The 16,025-nt window shown below is 37.7% G+C and overlaps 1 protein-coding gene across 2 annotated transcripts in view; it reads right to left on the bottom strand.

Annotated features, from left to right (window-relative positions):
* Nucleotides 1-16,025, bottom strand: part of LOC124555271 (AP-3 complex subunit delta-1) — a 269,894-nt gene that overhangs the window by 56,009 nt on the left and 197,860 nt on the right. For both annotated transcript variants that reach the window (XM_047129141.1, XM_047129140.1), the window contains exons 18-20: nt 12,152-12,293; nt 4,045-4,119; nt 1,605-1,767 (exon numbers count right to left, since the gene is read on the bottom strand). In XM_047129141.1, coding sequence (XP_046985097.1) covers nt 1,605-1,767; nt 4,045-4,119; nt 12,152-12,293 — 380 coding nt within the window. The remainder of the gene's footprint in view (nt 1-1,604; nt 1,768-4,044; nt 4,120-12,151; nt 12,294-16,025) is intronic.

Genomic DNA, 16,025 nt, shown 5'->3' with positions numbered 1-16,025 from the left:
TCAACTGAATCCATCTCTCCTGTGTTGTCGGAGAATTTCTACTAGGTCTTGTCTTTTTATCTCTTTGATCCCCTGTTGTCTTCACTATTTCATCTCGCAAAGCTATCCATTCCTCTCCAATTGTATTCCTATCTCTAATTTCACTCAATTAACGCCTTATGCTCTTGTTGGAACTCTAAACAACCATTTTTTCCTTAAATTTATTCATGTGCCATCACCTTAACTTCCTATCTTTCTGTAGCTTCTTCAGTTTTAATCTGCAATTAAAATCCATTATTATGTTTGGACTCCACATCTCCTCCTGGAAACATTTTACTATTAATAAAATGGTTTTTCAATCTCTGCCTTATCACTATAGATGTGAAACGTTCTGGAGTCTTCAGTTTTCTGCCATTTATACATCCTTCTTTCTTGATTCCAGTGTTTGTAATGATTAAATTGTGCTCTGGGCAAAAATTTACCAAGTACCTTCCTCTTTCATTCGTTTCTCCCAGTCCACGTTCTTTAACAATTTCAATCTCTTCACTATCTAGGGAACCTGTAGACATGCAAATGTATACTACCATGGTAGGAGCTGGCTTTGTGTCTATTTTGGCAACACTGTTCATTGATCACTTGCATTCGTATTTTCCTATTCATCATTACAGCTACACCAGCATTACACTTACTTTAACTCTGGAAAATTTTCCCAAGAGGACATCATCATCATCATCATCATCATCATCATCATCAAACCACACAGTGCAGCTGCAATGGCTGTGGTTTTGCCTTACTTTAAGCCATTTGCAGTACCAACATAACAGGGCCATAATGGTCAATGTTACACAGTCAATAACCAGGCTATTGTCCCTGCTCTACTAAACAGGTTGCTGCCCCTCTTCATGAACCATATGTTATTCTGGTCAATCCACAGATAACCCTCAGATATGGTTACATCTATGGTACAGCATGTTGTATTGTTGAGACACACAGGACACCCCACAAGGGTAATATCTATGGCTAATGGAGGTCAAGGGGTAATTACACTCAATTCAACTTATTGCTGTTTCTTGCACTATACCAAATCGACACATATATTTTGCACATTTCACATATATTCTAAGTCAAACCAAGTTTCAGCAACAGGAGCAACATACATCAATTCCCATGACCATAAAGCCACCATGTGATGCTTGCCTGGAGCAAGCACAATGTGGTACTAATTCTAACAGCCTTAAGAATATTTTAAATTAAAAAGATTACCATAAATGAATGTCAATCCTGTATCTTTCAGTGTGTTACCTTCTATTTCTGTAACTACTTGTAAGAACAAGTAACTTATGTTTCGAAACTTATTTTATGTACAAGACAATCAAAATTTAATTTTTAAAGTAGATTAGTTGCCTTGTCATCCAACATTAGTTTCACCACTCATCATAAACTGATATTATATTTTTGTAAATTTAAACATTCATAGCCTCTTTTATTGATAAGAGAAAACAGCTGCTTGGGTATTAAACTTCTATATAGTGCATCATGCTGGAAATACTGTTTTAACCATCACAAATCTGTAAACTAAAAAACTGACTTTGCTGTATTCTAAGAATGTTAGTTTTTATACTCACTCATCCAAGTTGATATCAAGAGCCCTGTGGGGATCATCATTTGGCCTTGTATCTGTGTCATCCTCAGATGATTGGGCTCCTTCCGGCATTTCTCCCTTGTCGGTATTCACCAGATGAACTGGGTGAGACAAATCCTCCTCTTCACTGGACAGACGTTTTTTACCTACAGTACATTTTGTAATCTGTATATAATATCGACAGTTTCACAAAGAAACATTTAACTATGTGCTAATTAGTTGTGAAATACTGCAAAAAAGTTCACTTTATTCCAAATACACATTATCAATAGCATATAAGCATGTATACCAGTATCCTCAGCAGATGGAATTCATAGGCTATTACGAAACAACCACAGATTTTGTACTCATAATAAAAGGTTTCAGTAATGTTCAGGCACTCATTGATAAAGGCAGTTCACTGATTCCTCTTCTTGCAAATACAGAAATGAAGTTTGTGGGTATTGCATGTCGTTCTTGTTTTTTTAAAAAGGAAACTACAATAACCATGAAGAAATAAATGGAAATGCATTGTGTCAGTGGGCTTTGCATTCCCAATGACACAATTTAATTAGATCACTTGTAATTATAACTGAAACCACACTGGATCGTAAGCGTATCTACAAATAGGACATTACCAACTGGTCAAATCTAAGAATATTCCCCTAACAGATTACTGTAATAAGGGAGAACGGAAGTTTGGAAAAAATCTCGGGCATCTCTACACATAGTATATGAACTGGCTAATAATTATTGCCATCGAAATCTGAGTGTGCCGCGCTACTGACATTTTCATTGCATACAGCTTACATGGGTTAACTTAAGCACTGTCTTGTAAAGAACAGTAAAAATGTACACTGCTTTGCAGCACTGTTTGTCAACTGTATTGTCAAACTTCATCATTAGAGAGGTGTAAAGTTGTGAAGCATGCTAATGAAGTTATCAATAAATGTGTAGTTGAGCACAACATTCAGAAATTTGCTACTCCATGAAATTATGGCACCAGTTCTAAACACAACACAGATGACATTGAAAGTAACCTATAATATGATGAAATTTTCATGTGTATGTTAGATGGGTTACTTTGTTCTTCCAAGAAAGTCAGTTATGTTCACACCCTACAAAATTTTCTTGCACTTCATTTTTTCTTCAAAGCAGTTTATGTGCATGTTTAAACACTTACCCTGTAGCTATTATTTGTTCCCAAATGTGTAATTAAGATTTCTATGTATGCACACTGCCTCCATTATTACTGCCACTGTTGTCTCCCCTGTACAGTCAATTACTAATGAATATGATAGCAACAATCTGTAAGTATATGTTTCGTTTCTGTTTGCAGTGTGCATGCGACTGTCAACTGCCTGAGTATTTAACATACTACTCACTAACTATCACATTATTTTAATCATGGTAGTGCCAGCAATATAGTCACTCTCTGATTAATAGCAAATGATATTTACTTTACATTCAAGTTTTACTTAACACAACTGGATAACCTCTTCAAAGTCTCCAAAGATTCTACCTGGTATGCACATAGATGAGACACTTAATCCATTTTCCTCCTTTATGTTGTATTCTACAGTGGTCCAACCGTGTGTGTAACAATAAAATTAACTATAATCGGCAACCTTTTGCTTATGCAATTGTTCAGACCTCAATGAGGGATAAGTTTGCATTTCAATAGGAGGACATCTCAGTCAGTCTGAGACACCTTCATAACTAAGGGGTATCTCAAAGTGACAAATTTACAGCACAGCTTCTCCCTGGTTCTCGCATATGCCTACCTCATTCAAAAAATTTCATGCCTTGAACGCAAGCCATCAGTTACGTTCAGGTTAGTGTTTTCAGCAGGCCAAACCAATAGATTAAGTGGTGCTAATTTGCACAGACTGGAGCAGTGTGCAACTACACAACAAGTCACTTGCAGTGACCTTGTCAAGAAAGGCTGTTTAGCTTCCAGTTGCCTATGGACGGCAGATAATGTGTGTCTTCCAAGGTACTGCTACAAGTACCATTTCTACAAATGTTTAAATGTGTACAGGCAAATAAACTGTCTCCACCAAAGTTACATAGGCAAATGTACTAGTTGCATCAAAGCAACCCCGAAAAACCAGTTGCAACAAAATTACACAAACAACTGAAAAAAGTAACACTTGTTTGACTTTTACTACAAAAGCAACACACATTAAATAAGTAAACTGTTATCCAAAAAGATAGATATTGAAAGAAAGTTACAGTAGCAGATAACACTACAGTATAGAACAGAACTGTTCAAGAAAACATGGAGTAACTTGAAAACTGAGATTTATCTTCACTACACATCAAAAACCAGTGCAGCTTGCTGTGTGATGAATTCACCATTTGCCCAAATTAATGCAATCTACTGTAAAGTGGGGCAATTAGGTTTACATAGGTTACAAAAAGACATTAACATTGTACTATACCTTTGGACATTTTCTTCTTCTTTCTGCTATGGGTTTTTGAGTTCTTCATTATATATTTATCGGGGGATGCCAAACCTAGAATAGTGACAAAATCACCTATTATCAAATACATCATCAGTTTTTGTGTGTTTTTTTGCTATTGAAAATTCATAAACACTAACTTAATATGAAGGAACATTAACCAAGCACAATGTTATAGACCGTAATAACTTGCCTATGTCCTAATTTATACTGACAAGGAAACAGCTGCTAGTTAAATAATAATAATAATAATAATAATAGCAGTAGTAGTAATAAACATTAGGGTGGAGCGAAGCCTCTTAGTGCAAGAAGTTTTTCCTCCAACCTGGGTGTGCAGCCATGATAACCTTGTTGAGAGGACCCATGCTTTCTGTATAGGTTGTTTGTCATTACAAATAAAGTACTTAATTCCATTTCAGTTCCACTAACGGCCAATTTCAGCCTCTTGGTCATAATCAAATGTACTTACAAACACACTGAAACATCACAAACTCAAATCTTGGCTTTGGCAGTGATTAATGTGACTGATAAAGTCGAAGAATGTCACTGCAATGGTGATTTCACATTCAGTGAAATAGTCTCAGTGCTTTCTAATAGCTTGAATTTGTGGTCTTAAGAGGTTTGGTAGAGTAAATCTATGTGTAAAAGACAACAGGAATCATTTTTATTTGTTGTTTTTATTCTTTGTAGCTTGCAGTTTTGAATACCGTATTTACTCGAATCTAAGCCGCACTTTTGTTCCGGTTTTTGTAATCCAAAAAACTGCCTGCGGCTTAGAATCGAGTGCAAAGTAAGCGGAAGTTCTGAAAAATGTTGGTAGGTGCCACCACAACTAACTTCTGCCGTCGAATATGTGTAGCGCTACACAGGCATGTTTTGCAGGCACAATGAAAAATACTGGCGCCAAAACCTGTGTGTCAGTAAATAAATAAATAAAAAGAGGTGGAAGACGAGCTTTTTTCTCCACCCTGAGTTTCAACTACTGCATTTTCATACATTATCCAACGAAGTAAATACAAATTCAGTATTGTTCATCTTCGAATGTAGCAGCATTTCAATGTACTACAAAAACCCGATTGGGGAGACTGTTTGGGATGTTTGTCAATATGGCCAACTCTATGTTCTGAATTTTTTCCTACCTGTGAGAAGAGATGGTTGTTAATAGGAACTTTTTGAATTGTGAATCACATGCAGTATTCTCTTCACCATAAGAATAATACAAATATAAACATTTTGCCATGTATTCTTTCGCGTTTGCTGCTATCTCATTTAAATCCTGTCTGCCTAATAAACTACGAAACTAGAGTGAGACAACAGCAAACGCGGAAGAATATACATATCATGTCATGTTTATATCCGTATTATTCTTATGCCTAATAGTGATACAGTCAGAAATGAAGCACAGCAATTGACTAGATTTTTAAATCTAAGATGACTAATTTCCATGCAGAATGTAATGTACTAAAGAGGCGTCTGCAAAGATTTTCAAATGGAGAAAAATTTTCGCTAAACTCTCATTCAGAACACCTTCTATCATACGCAGTCTATTATTTAGCTCTTGTTGATCATTATCAAAGAAAGCAGCAGTGTAAGTAACAACAAACAGCAGTCTCTTGCCATTGTTTCGCTAACGAGACGATCTCTCTCTCTCTCTCTCTCTCTCTCTCTCTCTCTCTCTCTCTCTCTCTCTCTCTCTCAATTGCAAGCGGCGGTAGCGCGCACAAAAGTAAGCCATGCCGCGAGCGGCGACAGGCCATAAACACTCATTATCAGAATGTGACAAACAATGCACGAGACAGTACAATAATGCAGTTTCAGCTTAGAGTGACGTAAACACCTATAACAAAAAGAACTGGACTTATCAGATCAAAGAAAAATAAACAATCTATTCAAACCAGACAAAGTACGTGAAGAAGGAAGGGTACCCGTGTAAATACGGATGGATCGCCTGACGCATAGCAATGGCTACCTGGTAAAGCTTAACTGCTAAGCTTATGACTTGAACCAAACGACTGTAGCTGTATCATCATTCATTCAACCTAAATTGTGTCTCATATTACAATGGACCAACTTTGTTTCGATTTGGAGGTGCGGCCTAAAACTTCTCTCTCCCCTCGAATTTTGAGTCTCAAATTTCAGGTGTGGCTTAGATTCGGGAAATTTTTTTTCCCTTCATTTCGAGTCTCATTTTCCATGTGCGCCTTAGATTTGAGTGCAGCTTAGATTCGAGTAAATATGGTATAGTAATGTAACCAGCCACATTCACAATTCCTTGTCAGGTGCTGGTCTCAGTTTGTGAACTGCCGCAAGAATAGATCTTTTATGCCTTGCAGCGTGGAGTGAAACTAGTGTAAGTGACAGGCTCAGTATTGCCTAGTAATTTGCGCCTGTATTTTTAACAAGTATGATAGTGCAAATCCTTGCATAAAAAGAACGCAGTGTTCATTTTTATCTTTTTTTTTTTTGCACCTACTGCTTTCATTCAAATTTCCGCCTTAAGGTAGCATAGGGAGTGTGCATTCTGAGTGAGGATGCAGGAGGAACTGCCCATAGCTTACAAACACTGAAGATGCTATTGGCTGTGGTCGGTCATCTACAGGCTGCTGTCTCTTGGTGTAATGGTGTTGGAAAAACTGGTGCGTCACATGTGACACCTCAGGTATTGCTTGTTTCATCCACAGGCTTTGCTGTCGAGCACCCTCCAGCATTAAGTGATGCAGTGCAACTGTGCTGACTGCAGACTGAGTGACAGGTTGTAACGTGTTCGTGTTTCTTGAGGTGTAGAGTCAATGTGGAAACCAGCCAACTAGCCTTCCCATTCAACCTGTGAGTGGAAAAATGGTCACTTGTTCACCAGGGCCCATAAAGGCAAAATGGGGGAGAGGTTCGAGGGTCCGTGGAGGCAAAGGGGGGAGGTGTTTGCTAGTTATCAGGAACTCTGATGTTAGGCACGCTATAGAGTCTGTTAGGAAAATAGTGTCCAGTGCTCGAAAGGAGTCCAATGTGCACTCAATACGTTTTCTGTGTGGCTTTGTCTGAGATGTGGAGGAGGCCCTGCCTCCAGCTATTGAAGTTATGGCTAATGTTGGCAGCGATGGTGCCTGTTGCTTGGGTTCTGAGGCCATCCTCACTATGTATGGACAGCTGGCAGAAGTAGTGAAAACTGTGTTGGCCTTGCTCACGTTGTACAAGTAGAGCTCACAATTTGCAATATTGTACCCAGAATTGATGGGGTTCCTTTGGTTTGGAACTGAGTGGAGGTCTCCACCATAGGCTCTATTGATTCTGTATGTCTTGACTGCTGATTTCTGGATCTGAGTTACAGGGTGGAGAATTGTAGGGTTGCCCTCAATAGGTCACGGGTGTACTACACAGAGAAATTAACTACCTTTGATGAACACGGAGGGTTAAATCTGCTCACATATCGAGTAAGAACACTTCAAATGTCACCATTTGAACAGTAAAATACCAAAGACTTTTGTAACAAAACCACCCTCCAGGAAGGCTGTCACACTCAAATTATACTTGGAACCGAGAGCTGGATGAAACCTGAAGTAGAAAACTCTAAAATATTTAATGAGGCATAGAATGCAAACTGAAAGGACAGGTTAGACACCATAGGATGAGAATTTAGACACACAGGTTTAGGAATGTTTATTGCTATTGACAAAATAATTATGACTATCGAGGTAGAAGTCAATTTGCAAAGCTTTCTGGACACAAGTAAAATATATTTACAAACTGTTTTGCCCAGGTCCCTTAAAGATCTGTGGCTTGTATTTGGTTCAGGAATAGTTGCTCTAAGCAATGATGTTGGTCCCTGCAGACTCTGACTGACTTAGCTACAAAAACATACTGGATGGTCAGGATCTGTGGCTGGATGGTAAGTACTGCCTGGTTACCTTCAGCAAACTTTTGAGAACAGGAACAGGGGATTGATATTTAAGTTAATCTGAAGCTCACGTGGTGTACTGCGTACAACATCTTTAACTATGAAGTTCAGGCTAAATCATTATGGGTACACCAGTAGTCTGGGCAACTGGTGTAGACAGAACTTGTCTACACCCCAGATATATCTGCTGAGACACTTTAAAATATCTAAAGCTGTAAATGTTCTTACTTTAAGGTTCTACAAGTGTGGTAGCCACGAGAGACTCTGATCAAATATGAGGCACAGGAACATACCTGCCTGATTAAAATGGAGTATCATACCACTAAAATGCACGTCTGTATCATTGGAAGTTCAACAGACATGATTAAAATGAATATACATTGTTTAATCTGTTAAAAATTGAACACCTATCTCACGTGCCCAATCCGCCAGTCTCTGAAACATCAAGTATGACATACTGAGGAATTCTGGAGGCAAATCAGGGAGGAGGAGGAGGAGGAGGAGGAGGAGGAGGAGGAGCAGTAAATCATAAAATCGTCAACAAATCAAGAAGTTAAACAAACTCTTCACTATGTCATTTATGCTGGTTACAGCAACAGTGAAGAGGGTGACATTTAAAAAGCTTCCTTGAAGGTCAACATTCTCTTGTATCGAATTGTCACTCTGCGAAGAAAGATTTTATTATAATTGAAAACCTTCCTTGGAAAACATAGTTGTGAAGCTGGTTGAGTACATTTTTGTGAAAAGGAAAGTTGCTACTCAACACATAGCGGAGATGCTAGTTGAGTGCATTGTATTTCTACATCTACATCCATACTCCGCAAGCCACCTGACGGTGTGTGGAGGAGGGTACCTTGAGTACCTCTATTGGTTCTCCCTTCTATTCCAGTCTCGTATTGTTTGTGGAAAGAAGGATTGTCGGTATGCCTCTGTGTGGGCTCTAATCTCTCCGATTTTATCTTCATGGTCTCTTCGCGAGATACGCGTAGGAGGGAGCAATATACTGCTTGACTCCTCGGTGAAGGTGTTCTCGAAACTTCAACAAAAGCCCGTACCGAGCTACTGAGCGTCTCTCCTGCAGAGTCTTCCACTGGAGTTTATCTATCATCTCCGTAACGCTTTCACGATTACTAAATGATCCTGTAACAAGGCGCGCTGCTCTCCATTGGATTTTCTCTATCTCTTCTATCAACCCTATCTGGTAAGGATCCCACACGGCTGAGCAATATTCAAGTAGTGGGCGAACAAGCGTACTGTAACCTACTTTCTTTGTTTTCGGATTCCATTTCCTTAGGATTCTTCCAATGAATCTCAGTCTGGCATCTGCTTTACTGACAATCAACTTTATATCATCATTTCATTTTAAATCACTCCTAATGCGTACTCCCAGATAATTTATGGAATTAACTGCTACCAGTTGCTGACCTGCTATATTGTAGCTAAATGATAAGGGATTAGCTAAATGATAAGGGATTAGCTAAATGATAAGGGATAATCTAAATGATAAGGGATAATCTAAATGATATAAAATGTTTTTTTCAATAGCAAAGGTGCTGTATGCACAGGAAAGGTTTCTGTACAACTCCTGTAGGTTCAAGTTATCTAGAGTAGAACAATACGTCCTATCAGCAAACATGGTAATTTCTCAGCACCGACTGCCTGCTTCCACGCACTGCTAAAGATGAAGCTGCTATCTTATCTGAAGTAATAGGGTATTTGACTGTTTTCTGGAAATGGTCTTAAATGATATAATTATGTCATTTTATGCTCCTAACATACTTTTTTCCACTTCAATTTCACTATTCTTTTATGAAAACAGAAATAAAATACAAATAATCTGAACGCCCACTAATATGCTCCATTCGAGTCATGTGATGCCTGTGACATCACTGGCTCTGCTGGCACTGCTCCTACTGTCATAATGCTAATTCACATGGCGTCTTGTTTTGGAATTTATGTTTCAGAAAATGGGTTACAAATGGTGTGTGGTACCATACTGCACAGATACATCTACAAAAAATATTGAAAAGTTGTTTTTGAGTGCCGACACACAAGTTCACTAACTTAATTAAAAATGTGTGGCACTGTGTAGTTAACATTAACTTATCTCTGAGATAAAGTCTCCCACTGTTGCAATGAGGAATATTGTCATTCAACGGAATTTAACTCCCAATAAAAATTGTCGTTTTACCTAACTACACCTCAATTATTTCGTAGCTTTGTTGTTAGAGCAGTTATCTGTCAAATTTTATAATATGATGTCCATAGATTGCTGGTCCTAAACTAACTCTAAAGAACATTTTAGCTTATTTGGAATCGATTCAATGGTCTTGTCATGTGACAACAGAACTTGACCACACCAATCATAAACAGAATATTATTGTTTTTCTTACTGTTTACATGTGCTTAAATTTACAATCATTGTCCACACGTCATGTTCAAAAAGATATTTTCTAGTTAATGTGATGACACACTTTTTACTTTATTACAAACTATGTTTTTATCTTTGTTCTGTCTAGCTACGATCCTTATTGTCTAAAGTTCCACAGTTACATCATCTTACATAAAGATGAAGTAAGTCTGCTTCACACACTAACATTAGTTTACACTCACAAACATCACAGACCTAATGTTTGTGTCACCAGCATGCTTACCCACTTTATATCTATTATATGTATAATCTTATTGTCCTACACTTCACTGTACTGTGAACATATGGTTATGTCTTCACTATTCACTACTAGCAATGCTTTCCAAAAAAGTTAATTGTTCATTTGCAAAGTAAGCACATTTATCCTCTGTTGTCCATTTCTCAGGCGGACTAACTTTATTGTCCTACACCTCATTGTACTGTTAATTGTTTGGTCACAAAGTAAATGCGTTTACCCTCTGTTGTCCATTTCTCAGACAGACTAATGTGAAGCTGTATATAATACATCTCACAATCGAAACAATTGCTACAATCAGTTCTTCCTAACACTATTTTCGAATTATGTGTAAAACTTATAAAAACATATGACCCTTCCAGGATTCGAACATGGGACCTCTTTCACTGCAATTGTATGTGCTATTCGTTACACCATGGAATGCATGATGGATGCCACGTCTCTGCTGAGTGCCTTCTACACAGGAAATCAGCACTAACTTTTACCAAGTCCAATTTTGTTGTGCTTTGGGTTGTAGCTCATGACTGATGATCTACAATATAGTTATAATATAGGAACCTATTTGCAAAAGTTCTACAGTTCCTTAGTTTTGAGCAAGTTTAATGATGTTGCAGAAAAAAAAAAAAGCCTATCGTTGCACACATTGCCACTCTGAATGGGTGGAGCATAAATGCATCAACCTTCGCAAGGCTTCCACTACTAGCACTCACAAAATTCATTTCTATTATTAGTTAAAAGTTGTAATTGCATTTTTAATCACTAAATAGCTACAATCTTTGCAGTAAAAGTATGTCAAAACCTCATAACTTCAGATAACACTCCTATAACACAAGTATAGCTTCATCTTACTCCTAGCCTGTGATGTCACCAGAGCATCAGCCAATAACACAGCGTTTTTGATCACGTGACCTAGTCTTGATGCTTAATTACTTTTAAGCTTTAATTACATAAAAGTAACAGATATTTTGCCAGAATATTGTCTGTAAATGCTATTTAAATGTTATAATCAGTCAAAATAATAACTATCTAAACCATCTTTTTAATGTAAGAAAATAGCCTATAGTTGTACAATCCAATTTCAAAAGGTTCCTCAATGACGAAATCCTAGTAAGTCAATGCAAAGGACAAGTTTTTGCCTCGTCAAGTAAAATTATCTGTGCGGGGTAGCCAAGCGGGCTGAGACGTCTTGTCATTTGTTCCATCCCACTGATCATATCCAAAATGAACAACTCTTAGTGTTCATGCTGTAGGAGCAGAATTTATACCTGTATTACTGGGCAATTTGGTTCTTCACCAATATTTTGATCTGGAAGATGGATGACAATGTACCATACCTTGTTAGTTGACACTAGTTATGAAATTCGTTTATTTTACCAATTTATTGCAGAGACTAGCTGTTTACTGGACTGTTGTAGCCATATTAACCAATTTCTGGGTTTCATGGAGACATAATTTGGTGTTAATTCCCCCCCCCCCCCCCCCCCCCCCCACACACACACACACACACAAACATATTCTTCTTTCTTACCTGGCACCCTTAAGGTGACTGGAATATCTAACTGGGCAACTGGTATGTCAAGCAGTTCATCAGTCTTCTTACCAATGCTTGATTTTCTAGGCTTGAGGTAGTGAGGATTATTTTCTTGTTCCAATTTTCGTGCCCTTCGTGACTAGAACATATAATGAAGAAAATCTTAGTATTTTACTGTAACAATGAGGTTTTTTATTTTGTTAAACAATTCCTAACATAAATTAAAGGCTCATCCCATTATTGGAAAATTATGCTCAATTAATTAAATAACAAAGAGTCAAAATAAGGGTAAGCCAGGAAGTAATGATCTACTATATGTTTCTGTTGCACAGGTTCATGTCAAGCTTCTATTAAAAGTAACAACTCCCCGAACAGTGGAGACACAGGGTCATTGAAATGCACATAAACAAGACAGAGAACATTGTTAGCTTTCAGACTAATCTTTACTCTCTTTCACACACACACACACACACACACACACACACACACACACACGCTTGCATGGCTACATTGTGCCAGCTGACTACATTGTGCTGACACTGTAGTTCTGCAGTTTGACTGGAGTGACAGGTTGTGTCGGGTGGACAGGGTGAGGGGAGAAAATTGGCAAGAGGAGACAAAGGAGAGTCAGGGAAAGGTGGAAGGTGACTGGGTGGGAGAGGTATTGGTAGCATGGGATAGTAATGATGGAGAAGAAGCAGAAGGTGGGGGGAGGGGGGGGGGGCGCAAGAATGTGGCACCAGCACTGGTGAATTTGTTACGGCCACATGCAGGAGTAGTAGTATGCAGTATACAGCAACATGGAGGAGCGGTTTGGAAGGGGAAGATAGAAATGAGGAAAGGGAGAGTGCAAGAGAAGAGAGTGTGGCTCCAGGATGAGTGAAGTTAAGCTCCTGGAGCATGGGTGGAGGTGAGTGTGGGGTAGACAGCTAACAGAGATTGCAGCCAGGAGGATTACTGGATTTAAGGAAAAAAGTATTTGTCAGAAAGATGTGCAAGTGACTCAGTACTTCTACTATTCACTGAATTGTTACCTTTACTCCTTAATTATTTATGACATTATATTTACAATGAAATAATGTATAAACTTCCTCTGAATGAACTTTGGTCCGTAGGTAATTTAACCACGACTGGTCACAAAGTACAAGTAAAAAGCAACTTTGTTTCAAGATCAGTTTTTGGTACTTAATAACAGTAGCTTCATGTACATTAGGTATTAAATTATGAAGTGGTTTCTTTGACAGTGTTGTGAGAGTTCCAGTGAAAATAAATTGTTGTTCTGCATTACATAATAGTTTAAATTGAACTGTGTGACACAAAGTCCTGCTGACTGAGGTCAGAGCTGTTACAAAATTTTCAAATGGTCCGAAGTTGAAACCTGAAGAAATGTACCATCAAAAAAGGAAGAGTATAAATGATGCAGTAATGAATGAAAGAAATGTCAGCTCATGTGAAATGATCAAAATGTACAAACAAATTTGCATGATTAAACTCTATACAAACGTCTGTTAACTTACCATAGATGATTTTTAAAAAATCAAGTGAAGACTACTGATGCACAAGATATTCTTAGATGAGCTACACATATCTTTCCTGAATTTTTCTCTTTCTTTGGTTGGTGAAAGTGTGTCTAAATATCTCAGCTATAGCAAAATTAGTGCACCAGTGGTTCCCTGGCAAATGAGTGAACTATATAAAGCTCACAGAATGGACGGAGTACTGATATTTCTGATGTAGAACTACACTGATGAAAATGCCTTTCTTGTCCGAATTGTTATTGGTGATGAGACATCAGTGTCCCATTTCACCCCACTGAGTAAATATAAATTGCTGTCGTGGCAACACACACACACACACACACACACACACACACACACACACACACACAGTAAATGTGTTCGTTTTATGCTTTCCATGCTGAAAGGACTAAGATCAGTAGATTGATATTGTGACACCTGAAAAAATAACAATGAGCAGTCCACAATCTTTCACATGGATTGTTTTCTTGTATTATTGGGCTTCTTAGGGTCAATGCCTGGTGTCACACGGCTGCTGCAACAAAGGAGTTGTTACATGAATTTGAATGAAAAATTCACCACCCATCTTACAGTCTGGATATTTCTTCTTGTGATTTTTATCTCTTCATAAAGCTCAAAGAGCTTCTGAGTGGGAAATGGTTTGGCAGTGATGCTAAAGTGAAGAATACATTGAAAATTTGGTTTAATCAACTGGCAGTAGCCAACTACCATGTGGCTGAAACTTGTGGGCAATTAGCACAAATACTTAAAATAATGGAGTAGATTATGCAGATAAATAAAGCAAGTTTCAGTTTTGTGACATGCTTTCTGTTAATATAATATATATGTTTTGAAATTATTGGAATCAAATGTTCATTACTTCCTGGATTACCTTTGTACTTTGTCTGAGTAATGTATATAGACTGGAAACAAAAGTTGTGTGAACATTTACAATACCTCTAACATCTGCATGTGATTCATAAAGTGCTGGAAAGAGGGGCAAGGGTACGAAGGATGTGATAAATGGAAATAAACTGATAGGGAAGATGGTGATATTAGATAGCAGGAAGAGTAAAGGAATTGATTGGGAACTGAACTGGCTGACTCAAAGTTAAAGTTAAAGTTAATGCTTTAACAAGGAACACTACCCAACCATTTTCATTTAATCTTTAGTCTGTCATTACACTTGTCATTCAGAGTTTTTTTTTCTTTTCCCCTAGAACCCATGGATTTTCTGCTCTTCGGCTTGTTTCAATACATAAATAGAATCAACAATCATCTGGACCCCTAGTGAATCTCAACTGCAAAATTTTTTAGAAGATTATACTTCATTTTTTGAGATAAAAGTTACTTTAGTGTTTCTTGAAATGCCCCACTTCCATAGAGGTTAAATCCACTAACAACAGCCACTCATGTCTAAGAAACATTTATGGCCTCATAAGACAGCAAATAGAGTCTTTCCAGTTGTTATGTCTTTCTTCTGCATTTTTTTCAAATTCTGTGATAGCTTCAAAATGTTATTTTTATAGTGCATGTGCAAAAGACCTAAAATTCCGAATATTGGCCCACGGTTTAACCAGCTTAACTTTATCATCCTTTGGTTATCAGGAGTTAATGAGCTAACATGTTTGCCTGAAAATCATGCTAATTACAAAACATGAGCAATTTCAGATTTTGTCAACATTATTAATTTGTAAACACACGTCTGATAACTGACTTCCTGATACTGTAGATCGAAAAGATTTATAAATAAGAGAAGTATCCCTACAGCCAATGACAAAAATATGTTGGCTAATTTTAGTTTTAATTATTCTCAACTTACACAAGAACCTTGTTGGAAGGCATTTAAAGTCGGTCTGTGGCGAGTTAGAAAGGAACACGACTTTCAAAGTACCAAGGCCTATGTCCACAGATATGGGGAAATGTACTGCAGATGATGATGTATAATTTATTATAAGTCAGAAAATTTACCTGGCTATATCTAAATTTCAGGTCTGAGAGTTCACTTCATGAATCAGTGATTGTTTTCAATGACTGACTGTGAACTTTTAACTAATTTCATGAACTGTGTCAATCTTCCATAATGATCATGAGCAACTGTGACAATAGGGTCAGACTGTGAACTGTGTTGTTTCCAACACTTATTTACTACGCACATCAGATTTGTATTGATGTGACTGTTGGACTTCAAGGACAGTGTTTTCAGAACTTTATTCAGTGCCTATGTTAACTATATATATTTGCCACACGTGAACTTTTGTGAATAGTTTCGCAGTGTTAGGTTACTGCACTCAATCTAATACATTATTGGACATCTATCTTTGTAGTACGTGGCTATTTGGTTAACTGAACTA

Source organism: Schistocerca americana, chromosome X (assembly GCF_021461395.2).
Source record: "Schistocerca americana isolate TAMUIC-IGC-003095 chromosome X, iqSchAmer2.1, whole genome shotgun sequence".
Classification (NCBI taxonomy): Eukaryota; Metazoa; Arthropoda; class Insecta; order Orthoptera; family Acrididae; genus Schistocerca; species Schistocerca americana.
The sequence above is the reverse complement of the archived record's forward strand: the minus strand, read 5'-3'. Positions and strand labels throughout refer to the sequence as shown.